Genomic DNA, 21,057 nt, shown 5'->3' with positions numbered 1-21,057 from the left:
TGCACTATCCACTGTGCCACCTAGCTGCCCCTGGAAGGGACTTTAGAAAAGATTTAGATGAGTTCATATGAAGCCAAATAATTGACAACCCTGGAGCAAGAGTCACAAGCAGATCCTTGCTTCTAAGGTCTTAGCTCCTTCTTGGAACTAACTAAGAAAAACTTTCTCTTGACCCAGAACATAAATATTTCCGGCAACAAAGATCATGGCACTTGATTATTTGGTTTTATTTAGAATAAAAGGAACATGGTTTGTTATGATTATTGAAAAAGGAAGTTGTTTTCATTGACTGTTGTTGTTGGTTATTGTTTTAGTTGTGTTTGATTTTTCATGATGCCATTTAGGGCTTTCTTGGCAAAAAAAATACTGGAATGATTTGCCATTTTCTTCTCCAACTCAACAGATGAGGAAACTGAGGCAAAAGGGGTGAAATGACATTACCAGAATCACACAGGTACTAAATGTCTGAGGCCAGACTTGAGCTGATGAGTTTTCACAACCTCAGGCCCAGCACTCCATCTGTGCTACCTAGTTGCCCAAAAGGATGTTAAAGTATTATAAAATAGACTTGAACCCAGAGTGAATATTTTTTTTCCCTTTTTTGGAGCTTTTTCATAAGAATCATATCTGCCAAAAGGGTATACTGTTGTATAGCAGAAAGAGCATTGCATTTTGAATCTAATTTGAATCTAATTTTAACTAGAGTAGCTATGGGAACAGTCTCTGATGAGCTGCTAAAATTTTTGAGTCATAGTTTCTGAAATAATGAAATGGGAAGTTTGAAAAGTTACTTTAATACTTTCTGGGGGGGGGGGCGGCAGCTAGATGACACAGTGGATAGAGCACCAGCCCTGGAGTCAGGAGTACCTGAGTTCAAATCTGGCCTCAGACACTTAATAATTACCTAGCTGTGTGACCTTGGGCAAGCTACTTAACCCCATTGCCTTGCAAAAAACAAACAAACCTAAAAAATAATAATTTCTGAGAGTAAAATTTTCTTTTTATAGGTAATATTTAAGTAATACCATGTTGGTGTTTCTTTTATATGGTCAAAACATCTTTTTTAGTTTTTTCACTTTATTTCTTGATTAGTAAAATAAAAATCAATGTTGCCAGCTTGCCATCAGTATACAGTTACACTCACAAATCTTTCTCAGACTTCCCATCATCAGTTCTCTCGTTGCTCTCTTTCCTACCCCTTGTGCTGAGTCTGAATCCCTTTTCAGTCCAGGAATACTTATCCTTCCATTGCCCGCTATCCTTGATGTACACACCTGAGGAGTCATTGAATGACAGTCCCCTACTCCTTCTTTCCTGCCACTGAGTAGATGTTCTGGCCATTGAAGGGCTTAAGGAAGCTATAACCTGGGTCATGAATTTGGGCATCATTATTTCTCCTTGGGACTCCCTCAACTTCTCCAGCACAGTCTTACACACAAGCCTATAACTTAAATTCAGATTTGATCAGAGTCTTCCAAACTTTTGTAAATAGATTATGTCAGGATTTGCTTCTGAATCCCTCTGGTTTCTGCATATATTCATACAGACAGAGATCTCCCATAAAGCCCTGCTGTCCTAAGTACCAGGGAGAGAGAAATAGCAACAACATCTTTCATACAATCTTTTATAACAGGGTTCTTTTAAGAATTGTGATATTCTAAAATCAGATATTAGTCATGGAACAACTCTAAAATGTGATATGATTATAATAACCTTAGGATTTCATAATCTCAAAATGTGGGTAGATTTGGTGTGTTTAAATATATAGCTGACTCTTGTTTTTTTTTTCTTAACAATCCTACCTAGTCTTTTTTCCAAGGTTTTTCATCCACATAATGCATAACTTTACTAAATTTTATTTCCTTCTTTGTAAAAAAAATTATTTTGAAATCACTTATTATATGTGCTGTGATTACATATATAGATATAAAGATATATAATTTTCTTCTTGATAGGACTCTTTAATTCATATGACCAGAATTTAATAACAGCACAATTATTATTGTAAAATTATTTTGATTTCTCATGGCTGTTATGACTTTTTTGAATGAGATTTATTTTATTATTCTTTTAAAAGTACCATAATAACTTCTAAAAGGAAATGATATTAGAAATGTCTATCATGAAATTATATCACTAGATCCAGCTCCCCTGGGGGAGAATTTAAAGCACTGTCTCTGGAAGAATCCTAGACTAATAATGTAGACAAAATGTTGAGGTGAGAGTGCAAAGGGTGAGATGTGGCCATTGAATACTCAAGAGGATAGGTTTCTTCTGATTCAGCTCTTCCCAGCATCCTTGGACATACACCCCCAAATAACTTAAGCAAATTTACCTTTAGTCCCAGTTTAATACTAGGAGTAAAAACAAAACAAAACAAAACATGGATCTTGAATTGGAAGAGGCTGGTAACTCTTCTTTTGTGTAAGGGAGTCTGGGATGTTGGTGAAGTCCATAGACAACTCAGAATAATGTTTTTTGGTGTATATTATAAAAATATATATAGAGAGAAATAAAAAAGAGATCAATTATATTGAAATATAGCTACCAAATTAAAAAAATCCAGATTTTTAATTGTCTGAGGTCGAATTTGAACCCAGATATTCCTGACTCCAGGGCTGGTGCTCTATCCACTGCGCCACCTAGCCTTCCCTAAAATAAAGTTAAAAAAATTTTCTCACTTAGAATATTTGTAATTCTGAAGTTATTAAATCTGAAACTGCTGAAAGATTATTTTAGAAGGAATGTGGACAAGTTAGAGTATGTCTAGGGGAAAGAGTGACTGAGAGAGAGGAGAAAAGAAAACAATGAGTACTGATTAAATGAATTAGGGATGTTCAACCTGAGAAAAGAAAACTTTAGTGGGGGAAGGGTAACAAATATTTGAAGAGTTGTAAAACACATAGAAGCCAAGTCAAATAAGTAAGCATGTTTTAAGCAGACATCTTCCTTTGTTTCATAGAGCAGTACTAAAAGCAATTTGTAAAAATTTCAGAGACAGTTTTTGGTTTGATATGAGGGGAAAACTTCCTAACTGTTCACCATTGGAATAGACTGCCTTCAAATAGAATTCTCTATCATTAAAAGGAATTTATGTGGTTAATGGCTGGGAATACAGTTTGTGGGGTATAAGGGAGGGGGGGATAATTAATGACAGAATCTGCATGTATAATTTTATGACAGGCCATCTAATCAGTCACCAAATCCTCTTTTTTTCTGATTGTTTTGGGTTCACTTCCCCATTTATATTCCCATTGCCAACTCTAGCTTCCATTTCCATGTCTCCAATCTCTTTTCTCCAATTCATTCTGTCTTTCCCTGTGAGTCACATCTAGCTAAAGCACACTCAATACAAAGGTAGCATGTTCTATAAAGTAAAGAACCTTGTTCTGAGAGCCAAGGAAGTTAGATTCTAATTTTGACTCTCTCTTTCTAATTAATTGTATGGACTTTGGTGAATTCTGAGACCTCTGGTCCCAATTTCCCCATCTGTAAAAGGAAGTCTGACTAACTCTACAAGCACATAAAACTTTTAATGACAAATGCAACTAAATCACCAGACTTCATTAATCAACAATCAAAAAAGTATTTATTGAAAACCAATTCCTTGCCTAGCACTATGCTACAGTCCCTGTCACAAGGAGTTTAAATCAGTTAAAGAGACAAGATAATCAAGCAAACAATTAATGAACTAGACAGGTTGATATACTGATGGAAAAAGGAACTAAATTATAGAGGACAATCAATTAGATGACTGGACAATATATTATTAGGTACTAATTATATAATGCATAGAAGTGTGAAGTATAAGTTGTTTTGTCCTTCATTCTTGAAGAAGACCATAGCATCAGGGAGATGGTGACATGACAAACACATGAATTGAATTTGAATGAGGGGACCTAAGCTAAGTCCCCAGTCTCACTTTCTCCTCCAGAAATAAGTGGGTCCAGTGGCTAGATATAAATCAGGATGACTGGAGACGGCCCTGAATGTGAGAGAATCATGGTTAAGTGACTAGGTCACTTTGCCAAGGTCACTCAGCTAGTGAGAGTCAAGTGTCTGAGGTCAGATTTGAACTCAGGTGTTCCTGAATCCAAGGCCAGTTCTGAATCCACTTTACCACCTAGCTACCCAAATATAAAGTAAGGAAGGTGAAGGGATGAAAAAATTCAAATGGATTTGAGGCATCAAGAAAGGCTTTATAGAGAAAATGGGAGAACAAATAATTTTTTATTATTTCAGGTAAAATTCCTTGATACAGGGTAGCTTGAAGAGGGGATATACTACAGTATGGCAAACTTTCCCTGGTTCTAGGAGCTTGAAATATTACATTCCTATATTATTAGAATTAGAGTAGAACTTAGAAATCACTTAGGTTTATATATACTTATTTTAGAGATAACAAAGTTGAGAAGTTGAACTGGTCTGAGTTCCCACAGTAATTTTGTGGTAGAGCCTAGATTAAAACATCTTTCTCTTGACTCATATTTAAGTACTTTCCATTTTCTCATCTAACCCTTCTCTCCAGAAACTCTGATCACTCAACACAGCTTAGATATCTTAACAATGATATCTGGAGCATGAAAGATGATAAAAAATAATGGATTTGGAATTAGAAGAACTGAGTACAAAACTGAGTCTCCTATTTATTAGCTCTATAACCCAGGGTAAGTTTCTTTACTTCTCTGGCCCTCAGTTTCTTATAAAATGCCAAAGTTGATCTAGATCATCTCTAAGTTGGTTCCTAACTCCAAATCTATTATCCCATCAGTCTTTCTAGGCTCTTCTATTTGTTAACTATATTTTTAATGCTTCTGAATTTTTAATATCTTGCTTTACTGATGTCTTTTATTTTATACCTGCATTTCTTTTTTTTTTTTTTAGGGTTTTTTTTCCCTTCAAGGCAAAGGGGTTAAATGGCTTGCCCAAGGTCACACAGCTAGGTAATTATTAAGTGTCTGAGGCCAGATTTGAACTCAGGTACTCCTAACTCCAGGGCCAGTGCTCTAACCACTGCACCACCTAGCCACCCCCCCCATACCTGCATTTCTAATATTCAAGCCTCTGTTTCCCAGAGATCCATCCCTTGAAACAAAGAGGAAGAAAGAGAAAAGAAGAAAAATGCAGTTCTGCAAAATTAAGCAACATATCAGCCATATCTGACAATTTATGTTAAATTCACAATCATTCTCCACTTTTGAAGAAAAGGGCGAGAAGCATGTTTTTCTAATTCTTCTTTAGATCCAAATGTAGTCATTATAATAACATAGTTTTTCCCCCTTTCCATTTAAATTGTTTTCATTATGTTTATTGTTTTTCTGGTTCTGCTCACTTCAATCTGTATGAATTCACATGGACCTTCTCATGCTTCTCCATATTCTTCATTTTCTTATGACAGTAATATTCTATTACATTCATTTATCTCAATTTTCAGCAGTCATTGCTGATGGTATACAATGACTACTTTTCTAAGCATAAATCCCTAAATTGTCAAAGATTAAACTTTCCTATGCTGCCAACTGCATCTTCCCCTACTAAATACCAAAACACACATAGAATAGGTCTATTGACCTCAGTGTCAATGGTGGCATTGAGGGAAGAGGGAGTTCATTTTTTTTTATTTGATCTCCCTGCCTTCCTTCATATTCTTTGAATGTTCTCTAAGTGAAACTTGGATTACAAGAAAGTAGATAGTAAGAACATCATAAAGAGAAAATAGCAAGCCTGGCTAGACTTTCTGTCATTTGCCAGTTATTGAGGATTTCTGAAATGGCAAGATGACTCAAACTATGTTGTATCCTGAGTCCAGATTTTCTGTAGTCTTGTAGGCAAACTTTCCACCATGGTGGGAAGATTCCTAGTGACTTATTCATTGTAGTCTTAATAAGACTGGTTGGATCAGGCTTCCAAAATATGGAAATATGCTCTGTGTGGTTGTTTGTCCATTCAGAACTTCCTGATTATTTTAGTTAGTCAGGGCAGTTTTCTTTCCATCTGCATCTGTTGGCATAACTTGGTTCATTTCATGAAAATCAAATAATTCAAGAGCTAGCAATGTATTTCTGTCACAGATGATATTTTTTATTTATGTTTGGGGGTATTTTTATGAATTGAATTACAAAAGTAATTACATCAGCAATGCATCTCTCTCAGGAAGCTGAATTGAAGTATTTTATTAAATAAAATTATCACAGGAAATTGACCTAACTATTCAGAAAGTTGAGATGCAAAATGAATAAGGTAGTGCAGTGGAGTCCATATTTTGACAGCCCAAAAGAAGGGTTTACCAACAGTACTTGGAAATGGTTTTAATCCCTCTGACTTTCAGAAAGTACACTTTTATTTATGAAAGTACTTTAAAGTATATTATATAAAAAAATCCCTTTCACCTTTTAAAGGCCATAGTTCTTCAAACCTGATTCAATGTTTCCTTTTTTCTGCCATTTCTAACCACTACTAATTAAATGGAAAATGTTATTTTGTCTTTAGGTTTAAAAGCCATATACATAGACTTGTCTAACTCTCATTTGAATTTGTCACACATATGAGTGACCTTTGAAAACAACCTGATTTCATTCAGCAATGAGTAAGCACAGGCCCTTTGTTATGCTATTGTATAGAAGGTCACAGAAAGAGTAGATGTTTAAAATCATCATGAAAACATTTGTTTGGAGATAAATTGTTTCTGGCTACTCACCATTAAGGATGTTTGAGAGGCATGATTCTGATTTCACAAATGTAGCTTATTACTACCAATGACTTCCTAAGGTTGTAAGAGATATATAAAAGACCTTCAGAAGGGTTACTGTCTTGCCATTAGTGTGAAGAACAGTAAAAAAACCTTGAGAGGATCATTTAACACAACACCACCTCTACCCCAATTTCTCACCCAGAATTTTCCAGACTAATTTGACCATTGTACTTTGAAATATACCAAAAGAGCCCGTAAATCTAGTTCAGGTGGCTTAGCACATAGAATGTTTCCCTTCCCCCACTCCTGCCCCTACCTTCTTTTCCTCATGAAAAAAAAATGAGAAGTTTCAGGGAAATTTTGGACAAATGGAGAAAGTTAATCCTATTTTCATACCCCTCAAATTGTCATTACATCTATCTTTGATGCATATATACTTTCAAGCACATGACAAACAGCAATCTTTCTGAATCTCATTCAGTTTTCTAAGGTTGCTTCTGCATTAGTGAAAGAATATTAGATTTAGAGCTGGAAGGGACCTTACAGGCAATCTAAATTTTTATCATTGAGGAAACTGAGGCATGGAGCAATTAAATGATTTACCCAAGCTCACATGGGTAGGAGATGACAGATCTGAGATATAAACCCAGCTGCTCTGCCTCCAAATTCAATGTCCTTTCTCCCCACTAGATCCTGGTCTTTAATGTATTGCATTTGGTGGTACAGTGGATAGTACTAGGCTTATAGTAATCTTCCTAAATCCAAATCTGGTGACACTCTGTGTATTGCCCTGGGTAAGTTACTTAACCTTGTTTGCCTCAGTTTTTACATCTGTACAAACTGCTTTAGTATCTTTGCCAAGAAAACCCCCAATGGTGTCATGAAGTGTCAGACATAACTGAAAACAACTTAATAACAACAACAAAAATAACACAATTATATGTGAAAAGTTTTAAGGATAATACTCCATATTACTTGGTGGTATGCAATAACAGCCAAAAAAATCATTACCTTTCCATCTCTTCCCCAGTCTTCCTTATCATTTTTCTAGGTAGGATACTATGTGGCACAGTGAAAAGAGGATCCCTGGCATCTCTACTACATGTGAGGGAAGCATTATTGTTCAAGCATTAATTCTGAATTTGGAAGACCACTAACAACCACTTTCTAGTAGACCTTGGAGAATCAATCAACTTATATTTATTAGGTACCTACTAAGTGTGTGGCAAATCACTTAATCTTCCTGAATCTCCCTCTCTTTAATAATAAAATAATATGTTGCCTAGATAAGTGTTATCAAATTCAAATAGAAATTCCTGTGGGTCTTTTTGATTTTGAAAACAACAAATTAAATTTATCTATGTTTTATTTTTAAAATATTTTGTCAAACATTTCCCAATGACATTTTAATCTGTTTGGGTATACTCAAAAGCTGTCCATGGTCATTGAGTTTGAAATCACTGTATTAAATGACCTCTGAGGTCCTTTTCCAACTACGATGATGAACCTGGGGTTCTATTCTTACCTTTTTTTTTTTTTTATAATTGTGACCTTGGACTCCCTGGACCTTAGGTTCCTCATTAGCAAGATGAGGGGTTTGAACTAGAGGGTCTCTGAGATCACTTCACTCTCAGGAACTACTATGATTCCAGTATAAAGCCCAGAACAAAATTTATCTTTTCCATGAATCCTCTGAATTTCACTGATTCTTTGTACCTATCCTACTTCACTTTTAAATTCCTTTGTTTCTATAGCTTATCCTCTAACTAGTCTAGGGGCTACAGAAGGACAGACTGTTCTACCCATAGCGCCCAGCACAAAGCTTTAGTCATAATAAACATTCAATAGCTGTGCTTTGAATTAATGAATGAATGAATCATAGTCAATGGTAGTATTTTCAAAAACCTATCCATACTCACCATCATCAACCCACACTACCAGTTTTTGTCCTTTCTATAATATGCCACAGAAAAAAATACAAATACTCAGTTTGCCATAGGACAAAGATAACTGGAAAGTCATACTCCAGAGAACATTCACTTTTATTTTAAAATTATTGTTATTTTCCTGAAGCATTCTGTGCTTGAATAGTTGAAGGGTCACACTATTTGAATGTTCTACATAGTTTTTTGTATGTGGGAGTACCTCAATAAATGCTAATTAATGATTTAGGATGGCATAATTTACAAAAATGAATAGTTTTCTTGCTAAGGCTCATTCATTTTCCAGGACAGTTGGTCATTATTTTGCACAGATACTCTACCTTTTGTTATTTTGTCAAACTAATAGACTTGCTCAGCTAATTGCATGCTATTTTTGGAGTTACTGTCTAGGAGATAGACTCTGCATGTAAAAAAAAATGAGACAATATAATGGAGTCTGTTTTAAGTCAAATAAGAGTAATTAGACTGACATTTTATTATAGACTGTCTCAAGTAATAAAAATTAGGACAAAAGTCTGCATACATGATCACAGTATCTTCATTTTTGTTACTTAAAAAAGTATTTCAAATGAGAGAAAATAGTAAACCAAAATCCATTATATGCTAGCTTTCAACACTCACTCTTTAATATAAACAGCTCAGTAAACTGTATATTGTCTTTAAATATCAAATATTTCAAATCTCTCCATATTGAATTCTCCTGTGACAGAGGAAAAAATAGATACAGTAGCCAATATATCAACCCTGTTTGATACTTTATACAATTTTCCATATCTATAGTTATCCACTTCTGGAAAAGAGGTGAGAAATGTGCATTTTTTTTCACTCTTCTAGAGACAAAATTTAGTCATCATACTATGCCCTGATCATTCTCTGCCTTTCTACTAGACTGAAGAAGGACTATTCATTGCTGTTGGGTACTAGAACGATTATTCCAGTATAAAGCCCAGATCAAAAATTATCTTTTCCATGAATCCTCTGAATTTCACCTACATTGCTGTTGAGTTTTTTTCAGTTACCTAGACTTCCTTTTAATAAACTTACACTGTTACTTTGCATTACATAGTTATAAGAATGGTGGATATGATTCTCTTGGTTTTGCATATTTTGCTCTCATCAGTTCACAGAAGTTTTCCAATGTAGTTATGAATTTCTTATATTTTCCTTTCTTAAGACATGATAATATTCTGTATATTCCTATATAATAGTTTTTTTTCATCCATTCCCCACTTGAAGGGCAACATTTTGGTTTCCAAGTCTTTGCTGCCATAAAAAGTATGAATATACTCTTTGTGTACTCATACAGGGGAATATACTTTTTGTAAGCTCTTATATCAGAATATGATTTTTGTAAGCTCATATGTGGGAATATACTTTTTGTATGTTTTTATGTGAGAATATATATATATATATATATATACCTTTTATACTATGGATATGATATATATGTATATAAATATAAATAAAGGTCATATACATATATATGACCTTTATTTTTGTTTCTGACTTCCTTTTGAGTGATGTGATTGTTCTATGAAAGGCTATGGAAAATTTAGTCACTTTTCTTGCATAGTTCCCAGTTGATAGCCATTATAGATTGATAGATTCATTGATTTCTCATTCCTCCAAAAGTGCATAATTAGATTTATCTTCCCAACATTGGTTGTTCTTAACTTTTTTGTAATGTATATTCTTGGAATTATCAAACATTGGCCATTATTTAGATATGGATTACTGAATATGACACTATTGACAGTACACTAAAATAGTTTCCTTGAAGCAGCTATAAAACACTGACTGGAGAAGTAACTGGTGTTTTCCCCAAAGAAATGCAGCAGATTGTCTCCTGCAGATCCATGAATGAATCTTGGATGGTTGTCTTTGGGTTTTGTTTTGTGAGGAGTCTCATAAGTCCTTGTAATTATCTCATATCTTTTTAGACAACTTTGTTTACTACATGGCCCTTTAAATTCTGGAATAAATTGACAAATGATAAGTGATCTTAAGTTCCAATTTAGTCTATAACTAATCTCCTCAAAGGGAGGAATCAGAAAGTGTCAGGTCATCCTCACCCAAGTTTCTTACTCCAAAGCCTGCAGAAGGAATTTGATCAAGAAACCCGAGTTAATTTACCAGAAAAAGAAAATAAATCCACCATGATAAAATACAAATTATTATCTTCTATAACCATCATTGCCAAGTCTATCAATTTGAATTTTAGCTAGATTTCTAGATATTTTCTTCTTAACAACCAGAGAAGATCTCCTTTGTACTTTCTAACAGTGTCCTTTTATTTTGATGTAGGCAGGTTGGGTCCCCCTGTTAACATTCTGCTGGATTCTTTAAACTGTTCAACTTTCCATATTCAGTGGAGAATGCCACATCATCACACCAGTCTCATCACTGGGTATACTGTGAGTATATAGGCTTGTTGTTTTTATTTTTTTAATATAATGTCTGCCTTCCTAATGTTTGTTGACCCACTCCTTTCCTTCTGCCCCTATGTGAACTCTTATTACATGAGCAGCCCTAATTAGAGTAGGATAACTTCTTTGAAAGTGCCCTGATCTTCTACTAGCTTTGAAATGAGGGAGAAAACAATTTGTACTTACACATTCATTAAAAGCTACAACTGGTTTAGTCGCATGTTTATGTGGTTCCCACATCATTCATAGCTTCAGGCCAGGTTTAATGGAGATGATAGATATGGTCCCTACCAACAAGTTTAGAAAGATAAGGCAAGTATGCATGAAACAGTTAGAGAATTGCTACATGCCACCCTACTGGTAAATGAAAAATAAGCCAACACTGAATCTAATTGCTAGCACTGAAGGATCAGAAAGAAAAGTGATATAGAGTTTTCATAAGGGACAACTAGGTGGTGCAGTGGAGCATTGAACCTGGAGCCAGGAAGACCTGCTTTCAAATTTGGTCTCAGACACTTGATACTTACTGTGTGATCCTGGATAAGTCACTTAGCACCATTACCTCACCAAAAAAAAAAAAAAAAACGACCCAAGCAAACAAACAAAAAAATTTTAAAAGTCCAAAATTTTTCAGGGAAAGTCACCTATAGATTGCCAAGCAAATAAAGTGAATGGACCCACAGCAAAAGGAGGGAGATGTGGAGGGAGTAATGAAATATGAGAAATTAATTCATTACATCTTTTAGTGAAATTAGAGCAGTATATATTCTGTAAGAAAACCTTTGCAATGCTATTGACCTTAGTTAACTATATTTCTTTAAGGTGTTTTACTCTGAGATTGGGAAGGACAAACTTCTACACCAAATGTCAAAAGATGTGCCTCTCAATGAGGATATGCTCAATATGGTGAGTAGTCCCAAAGCTGGCAACATCCTGTGAATATGATATGAAATCAATGCCTACAAGGACTTTCTCAATAACTAACAGTGGGATGTCTATTATTCTTTAACAAAATGTGTGCTTTTCTCAAATTTGCATATTGGAGAAGTGGGAGCCTACCAGGTCAAGATGTTGTATATTCCATTGTATCTGATATTTGGCCTTAATTTTTTTTCTCTCCTTAATTGTTTTCTTTGAAGGTTCAATTTGGGGGAGTGGGATGTGATTTCATTCTCTTTTATTTCCCAAGATGACAGTGACATAATGGCAAAAGTTATCTATACTATGTATTTTTTAAGAAATATAAAACAAGATTTGTGTTGAATGCCTCCACATATTCAGTCATTTGAAGAAAATATAACAGTTTAAATTTTCCCATCCTCTATTTCCACTCTTCTTTGTCAATTGCTCTGAAAACAACTTCCTTATAGCCGATTTTTCCTTTTCCCCATAAAGTTCAATTTTGATCTCTTAGAACTCCCAGGAAAGCTTTATAAGTATAAATGACAAATCTAAATTATCTCAACTGCCTGAAGAGACACATTGAAGAGAACAATGTATTTTCAGGTATATTTTTAAGGGTCCTATCTTTGATTTTTTTTCTTTCTCATTTTTCTCTCCTTCCGTTTTCCTACAGCTTTCTTCATTCTTTTCTGTTCTCACCTTTCCTCTTCATGTAAATTTTTCTTCTTAGATATTTTCTCCCCCCCAAGTTTTAATATATATATTATATATACATATATATACACATATATACATATATATATATACATATATATACATATACTGTGTTTTCGCATCAACTTCATTTCCAAGTCTATTCTCCCCCTCCCTATGCTGCATAATTTATGTTCAGTTGTTTCTGTTCTGTCTCCCTCTTCATTCGAGTCATTGAGGTTTTCTTGGAAAAGATAATGAAGGAGCAGTGAATAGAACACCAGCCCTGGAGTCAGGAAGACCTGAGTTCAAATCTGGCCTCAGACACTTAATAATTATCTAGCTGCGTGTCCTTGGGCAAGTCACTTAACTCTGTTGCCTTGCAAAAAAAAACCCCAAAGAAAAAAAATACTGAAGTAGTTTACCATTTCCTTCTTTAGATCATTTTACAGATGAAACACTGAGGCAACAGGGTTGAGTTACTTGCTCAGGGTCACACAGCTAGCAAGTGTCTGAGACTTCATTTGAACTCAGGAAGATGAGTCTCTGACTCTATGCCCAACACTTCCCATTCTCCGCATCCTTTCTCTCCTTCTTTCTCTGTCTCTGTCTCTTTCTGTTTCTGTATCTCTCTCTCTTGCTCTCTCTCTCTCTCTCTCTCTCTCTCTCTCTCTCTCTCTCTCTCTCTCTGTCTTTGTCTCTCTACTAAGGGGAATTACGAAAAACAGTCTGCTCCCTTTCTGAGACTAGATAAAGGATTACAATACTGGCCTCAAGGCCTTGAAGAGAAAATATTCCTATTGTTGTCTTTCAATACAAGAGTTTCCTGCCAAAATTTGCTGTTCTTCCCCCCCCCCCCCCATCCTGCTATTATCACCAAGCATTTTTTGTGTGACTGACTCCTTTTGTTTAGGGAACTAATTTGGGGCTAATTGGTAAGAGGGATGTAAGAGAATTGTAGAACCTGCCTCTGAGCTGCCTAGAGCCTCATTGGAAAGGGAATGAAATAGAAATGACAGTAGCATAGATTTTTTTTTTAGCTTTTTTTTGCAAGGCAAATGGAGTTAAGTGGCTTGCCCAGGGCCACGCAGCCAGGCAACCATTAAGTGTCTGAGACCAGATTTGAACCCAGGTACTCCTGACTCCAAGGCCGGTGCTCCATCCACTACGCCACCTAGCTGCCCTGAGCAACATAGATTTTCAAAGAATACTTATCAAATGTTGTTGTATGTGCCTTAGGCTACAAACTTTACAGAAGTTTAGAAAGGAAAGGGTTAGTTTGGGCTGCACTGATCAAGGATGATTTCATGGAAACAGGAATTGAGGGAGCATGAGGTGGTGAATTTGGAATACCAGAACCTGAAGTTCAAATCCCAACAAGATTTAGAGCTGGAAGGGACCTTGGAGTCCATTGAATCCATTTTACAGATGATGAAACTGATATACAAAAAAGATGATATGACTTTCCCAGAGTCACAAAGCTAGAAAATCTCTTAGTCTAGATTTGAACTCAGGTTTTCCCAATTCCAAATCCAGTGTCCTTTCCACCAAACCACCTCATTACCTTTCTGTATCACCTAGGCATTACCTGGGAAGCTTTGGGCCTCAGTTTCCTCTGAGGTCATAGATTTGGAGCTCATAGAGTCAAACCTCTCTATTTTACAGAGAAGGAAATTAAGGCACAAAGGTTGCCAAGGTCAAACAGACAGCAGTGTCTAAAATGAAGATAATACTTTTACTCTTGTCCTTGCAGACTTTTGTGATGAAAGCACTTTGTAAACTTCAGAATTCTATATAAATGTGGTTGGCAGGATGAGGCAGGAAAAGCATGCCTTCCTATGGGGCAGTGTGAAAGAAGGCTAAGAGATAAGGAAGAACCAGAGTGAGTTATAGGAATGTATCTGGATTGACTGGAACAAAAGATTTCTGTAGGAATTATGTGAGTTTCCATCTTTGGCCTGGACACTAGTTAGTTTGCAGACTGCCCTTGAGGCTTTTGATGTCCCATCATCTTTCATGCTGTTGTTCTTTTCTTTCTCCTCTACAGGGTCAACTTGATGGCCAGGCAGCTTTTGTAAGTATGTTTTAAATGCTAATGTATCCATGATGCAACTCTAGGAGTCTAGGTGGTCTCTTCTCATCAAAATATTGAAGTTGGCAGACACCCTTTTGATATTTATTAATCAGAAAGACCAACCAGACAGTGCATATTGCTAGTGAGAGTGTCCAAGGTGAATTTTTAATCATTAAAAAAAATAAACCTCTCTTAGACTTGCTTTGAGATGCTTCAGTTCACATGGCAATACAAGCACAGAAGACACATTTTTTTAAAAAGATTGAAATAATTTAATCTCTGTCTTGAGGCCAGGTGAAATAGTTTGGAAGAGAGAAAATATTTAAACTGATAAAGTGTCATGGTATTTTTAAATGTTTTACTTCCTTTTCTTTCTCTCCTACCCCCTGAACTTTTGCTGCACAGTCTCAATTACTTCAGACATTTCTGCAGGATGTAGTCAATTCAACCAAACAAGAGTTGATTTTTGAAATTAGGACTTATATCCTGTCTACCACAAAAGAAGGACTTAAGGTGAAAATGATGGGTTTGATGTTTTTTTAACCTAATGTCAAACAGTGGACTGGAATTGACGACCAGTTGATCTGGTTCATTTAACAAGATGGCCATAACCTGACTTGTTTGGATCCATTGCTTTATGATCCATCCACAGGCATTCATTGGATAGGAGAAACACTAGATTTTGAGTCAGTGGATGTAGGTTCTATTCTTTCCTCCATCATTCCCTATATGACCTTGGGAAACATAAATACCATGTCAGATTTCCTAATTTGTAAAATAAATGACTTGAACTTATTGTTCAGTTGTTTTCAGTTGTATGTGACTTTCTGACCAAATTTGGAGTTTTTCTTGGCAAAGATTGGAGTGGTTTGTCCTTTTCTACTCCAGTTCATTTTATAGTTGAGGAGACAAAGGTAACAGGGTTGAATGACTTGCCCAGGGTCACCCAGCTAGTCCAAGTCTGAGTGCAGACTTGAACTCAGGAAAATGAGTCTTCATGACTCCAAGCCCAGCCAGCACTTTATTCACTGTAAGAAGATTAGGAAAAAATAAGAAGCCTTCCAGGTTTGGAAGGGCTTTAAAAGTCAGACTCAGTATTTGATCATGGAAGTAATTAATAGGAGCCACTGGTTCAGACTTTAGAATGATCACTTAGGTACCTGAGTGGAGAGTGAATTGGAGTGTGAGACACTTGAGTCAGGGAGATCTATAAAAATGAATATTCCTTCCTGATAGAATAAAAATCTTCACATCTCCAAGACTGGAAGGAGAAACAAGAGACATCTTTTGTCTTCATTTCCACAGGCATGATACATGAATACCAGTAGGGTAGGAAAGTTAAGCAACAAAGAAATGGATAGTGAGTTGGAGTCGAAGACTATAGCCAGTTTATATTCAGGTTCCTCAAGCAAAAAACTCTTGAATGAACTTTCTTGTTTTCCCACTCACTGCCCAATAAAGTGACCTTAGATCTGTTAAATGCAATCAGGACTATTCAAGCAGAGGGATAATACATAATTAAGAAATAATCTTTGCTCTTATAGGATGTACAACCCAGCAAGCAATGGGAGAGGGAGGAAAGGAGATATGCCACATTCCATTTCAGACACATTATCCACCAGGTGCTAAGTGGTAGGGATGTGAAGATGGAGGAAAGCATAGTCCCTACCCTCAAGGAGCTTACATAGTCTTTTTTTTTTGGAGGGGAACAGGCAGTCAAGATAAAGTGACTTGCCCATGACTAGTAAATGTCTGAGGACAGATTTGAACTTGATCCACTATCTACAAGGTCATCTAGTTATTCCTATGTTCTATCTTTAAATATTGTGAAATAAAATCTGACCAAAATGTAAAAAAAAAAGGTAGAATGACTTTTGGCAATTAAATTGGTTAGTTCAGCTCATGAGGAAAACTAAAGCAGCTGTTTAAAAGAAAGTCTTTCCTTGTATTTAGCCTGGCTCATCTGCCTCCTTGACTTTAGATTACCAGAGTCCCAGCAGTTAAAAGACTGTTTTATAGATCTCGAGTGTTTGTGGTCACTCAGTCAGAGTGGCGGCTGTGTGGGTATTTGTTCTCCTGGAATGCAGATTACAGTGGCCTATTGGTGGGAAGTGCCCCGGAGACCCCTGAGGAGCACTGCCAGAAAAGAGGAGGATAATATGGAAAATCTATCCAGGGTCAAAAATAAATGGAAGAGGTTAGAATAGCAATGAGAGCCTCAGTTCAGGAAGACCAAAGACAAACTAGCAGTTGACTGAGGTCCTTAATACATAATTCTCATCCTTTTATGAATCTGCAGGAAGTAGGACTATTCTCAGCTTTATTTCTCCCCTTCCCCTCCCCCTCCCCAGCCCTCCCTTCACCTCCCTTCTCTTTCCCAAGCTTCCCCTCCCCCTTCCTCCCCTTCCCTCCCCTCCTCTGTCTCTCTTCCCTTCCCCTCCTTTCTCTTCCCCTCCTCTCCTCTCCCTTCCTCTCCCCTCCCTTCCCCTCTGTTAGTTTTCTATTACAACCTTTCAGTGATTTTTCTGACAAAATGCTCCCCAAAGTACAAATTTTATCATCATGTAATAAATATTTTCTTGGAGATTTTTGCTCACTATGTCTGCTGTTTGTTCTCATAAAGTAAGTTACCTATTGGTCATTCCTGATGATCTTTAAAAGAAACAAAAAAAACCCCTGGATTCTGGGATTCCCCCTTAGACTCACTACTTGTCCAAAGTTTCTTTTGCATAAACACAGCAATAGGAGTAGAAGATCATAGTATTTAGAGCAGGAAGGACCTTAGATCATCTAATTCAATCTTCCTATTTAACAAATGAAGAAACTGAGACCTATAGACATTAAAGTCATCCATTATTATTTTTTTTATTTTACTGTTTTTAGGTTTTTGCAAGGCAAATGGGGTTAAGTGGCTTGCCCAAGGCCACACAGCTAGGTAATTATTAAGTGTTTGAAACTGGATTTGAACCCAGGTACTCCTGACTCCAAGGCTGGTGCTTTATCCACTGCGCCACCTAGCCGCCCCCATCCATTATTATTTAAGAAAATTTGATGGGGAACTCACTCTAAGCATTTTAAGCAAATTCTAGAAAAAAGGGAAAGTGGTATTATTTTATTATAGCAAAGTGTCAAATTGGGTGGGAAAAAATATTTTTGTTGAAGGTGACCTGAATCTTAGCTCATATATAAAATCCCAGTGATTTATTTTTTTCTTCATTGTATCCTTCAATACAAAACAAAGGTTAGACAACCAGATCATAGGTAGAAACAAGACGGGGTTGGGGGGGAGCTTAGATTTTTTTTTTTTGAAAGTTTCATTCCATTAATTTTTTTCTTTTTTTTCCTACTTAAATAAAAACAAAACTTTTAACTTCTTATCTAGGTTGGTGCAAATCTGAAATAGTGAATAACAGACAGTTGGATACCCAGGATTAGTCTGATATTTCATCAAGGAATTAAGATGTATCACTCCAGTAATGAAGTCAGCTGGATAAGAGAAGGGAGATTAGAGAAGGAAATGAGCAATTAGATGGCCTAATTCTGCTCTTTACCCTTCATCTTCCAGGTTGGAAACTGTTTTCTTCTAGCCTAGAGTCTAGCTCACTATCTTGCCACATAGTAGGCACTTACTGAGTATTGAATTGAACTAAATTTATTTTTTTAAGGTTTTTGCAAGGGTTAAATGGCTTGCCCAAGGCCCCACAGCTAGGTAATTATTAGGTGTCTGAGGCTGGATTCGAACTCAGGTATTCCTGACTCCAGGGCCAGTGCTCCATGCACTGCACCACCTAGCCGCCCCCAGAACTGAGCTAAATTGAAATGCCAAGCCCCCAGCACAGGAAAATAAATGGACTGCCTCCAAAATTGTTGGAGGAAGTGAAAAATAGCTAACTTCCCATGACAGTAAGAGAATGTCTTTTTTTTTTTTAATTCCACATGAGAACCTTCTGGATGTAAAGATTTGCCTAATTTTTTAGAAGTGAAAACCTTGTATTTTTTTTAATCTGTAGACTTGAGGGGACCCAGGGCAATCTGAACTTAAAGGTTCTTAGTAAATATTTTTGGTGACTTGCACATTTCTTAATCTTTTCCATCCATGTATCAGACAACTTTACACTCAGAGAAAGTGTTTAATGTTAACATTTGCTACATATTGGCTGAATTCTAATTTATGACTTTTATAATGATTTTTTCAAACAACATCTTTAATTCATATGGTTTTATGATTTTTTGGAAGAGGAGGAATGTGAAACAGACGACTTTGAAATATTTTAGTTGGTCTAGAAGAGAAAGTCTGTTTGCATTAGGAGTTTCCAATCCTTTCAGGGTTGGAAAGGAAGGCCTGGAAAAGGTCCTTTTCCAGGACCCAACCCTCCATCTTTTGCAGTCTTTAGCTAGAAATGGAGAAATGCATAGTTTATAGGACTGTTGTAAATGAAATTGGGAATGGGATTCAGAGTGAAGAAGGTGAAAAGAAGCAGAAGAGATGAACTGCCCAGCAATAGTTCCCCTTGTGAGATATGGCGGCAGCTAGAAAATGCTGGCTATTTATCAAAGACAACCTTATTTCTTCATATGCAATCATGCTTCCTGTTATTTCTTGCATTGCATTAGGTGGAATAATATTATTAGAATGGGTTCAACTTCTGTCTCTTCCAAGCATAGCTTGTAAAATTCATTGAGGTGGGAAATTCAGTGTAAAATTCAGAGGAGAGTTTAGCTAGAAAAGTTTATGAAGGAAAGTAATTGGGAATAAGTTGCAAAGGGAGGTAGAATCAATTAGTAAACATTTAAGTTTCTCTGGGAATATGAAAACAGGCAAACAATAGTCCCTGCCCTCAAGGAGGCTAAGGTAACATGTGAATAAATATATAAAACAATCTATATTAAGGCTGAATAAATAATTAATAGAGAGAAGGCACTGGAATTGAGAGAAGCTGGGAAAGGCTTTCTGTAAAATTCAAAAAAAGTAGAGAATCACTATTGTAGACCCTAATCTCTAATAAAGCTAATCTTAGCTTTAACAATTAGCTTCAGGATAATTGAACTGGAATGAGAGAAATAAACTGGAGACTAGTGATAGTAGCATCCTATAAGAGCAAAGGAAGTGACGAGATCACAAACTTAAAGGTGGAAGGGAGGGATCTTGAAGGCCATCTAGCCCAACTCCTTATTTGGCAGATGAAGAAGGGGAACCCCAGGGAGTTGCCCATGTTAATACACAAAGTCCAGGAATTTTTGAGGATTAGTTAGGAAAGTGACTTCCTCTTTCAGAATTGAAGCAAGGTTAAGAAATACAAGCTGTTATAATAAGACAAGTCATTTTTTTGTCTAGACATTCATTACCTTAGACCAAGAAATATGTTCTCTCTTACAGCATGGAGCTTTAGAAGCAGAGTATTTGGAGCTAGAGTTAACCTTAAAGATCACTCAGCCAGTTTCTTCATTTTGCAGATCAGGAAAATAAAAACCAGGTAGATGAAGTGATTTGCTTAGTAGTAAGTGGCAGAGATAGGATTCAAACCCAAGTCTCCTGGTTTCAGGATTTTCCCTAGACTTTAGTGACACATGTATATACTTTAACATTTTCTTTCTTTTTTCTTCCCCTCATATCCTAAATTAAGTTCCTTTTGGAACAATTCAAACATCTTCACTGAACTGGGGGGAAATAATTTTGTGTACATCGCAATCAGGTTCGAGATCACAGTGTCCTTAGAAGTAATGTGTTGGGGTGACAACAGCAATCTCAGGCTGCCTCTCTAAACATTGTGCCACCCGGTTGTCCCTTTATGCATTTTTTTAAAAGTGGTCCATAGGTTTCATCAGACTGCCTGATTGTCATGACACAAAAAAGATTAAGAATTCCTCACATAATTTATGTGACTTAATCAAAATCTCATTGGCAATAAAAAAAAATAGAATTAGAACTCAGATCCTCTTACTCCAAAACCTAACATTCATTCCATTTTACCGAACTACCCACGGCATATCCTACTCATTTTTAGCAATGTATTTCAGTGCTACTTGATGAACAGATGTAGAAAGTGGGTGGAACAAGTATTTGCTTAGTCTGAGATAAAAAGTGACTATTTCAGGTCAGTGGTCTGAGAACAACCAGAGCCAAGGGTGAGGGAAACGTCTGGATCTGTAACTGTAAATGTTTTTGTTGCACCCACACACAGTCAGGGTAGCAAGAAGGGCCCCATCTCTTGTGACTGGTCCCATTGCTGTCAAGAGTATCTGTGATTCGAAGATGAAAAAGGTATATAGCTTATGCATTCCAACATTTGGCCCAAGGGAAGAATGTTACTTATATTCAACAGCCAA

The 21,057-nt window shown here is 36.3% G+C and overlaps 1 protein-coding gene across 2 annotated transcripts in view; it reads left to right on the top strand.

Annotated features, from left to right (window-relative positions):
- The window catches only part of EGFLAM (EGF like, fibronectin type III and laminin G domains), a 236,602-nt gene that overhangs the window by 78,378 nt on the left and 137,167 nt on the right, over nucleotides 1-21,057 (top strand). Inside the window, exons 1-4 of one of the 2 annotated variants that reach the window (XM_074207354.1) lie at nucleotides 7,783-7,898; nucleotides 10,939-11,048; nucleotides 11,883-11,966; nucleotides 14,704-14,730. In XM_074207354.1, coding sequence (XP_074063455.1) covers nucleotides 11,010-11,048; nucleotides 11,883-11,966; nucleotides 14,704-14,730 — 150 coding nt within the window. In that variant the 5' untranslated portion in view covers nucleotides 7,783-7,898; nucleotides 10,939-11,009. Of the gene's footprint in view, nucleotides 1-7,782; nucleotides 7,899-10,938; nucleotides 11,049-11,882; nucleotides 11,967-14,703; nucleotides 14,731-21,057 lie in introns of those variants that run through there. The other variant, XM_074207355.1, reaches the window with a different exon arrangement.

The sequence above is a fragment of the Macrotis lagotis genome, chromosome X (genome assembly GCF_037893015.1).
Source record: "Macrotis lagotis isolate mMagLag1 chromosome X, bilby.v1.9.chrom.fasta, whole genome shotgun sequence".
NCBI lineage: Eukaryota > Metazoa > Chordata > Mammalia > Peramelemorphia > Peramelidae > Macrotis > Macrotis lagotis.
This window is presented reverse-complemented; position numbering and strand designations above follow the sequence as displayed.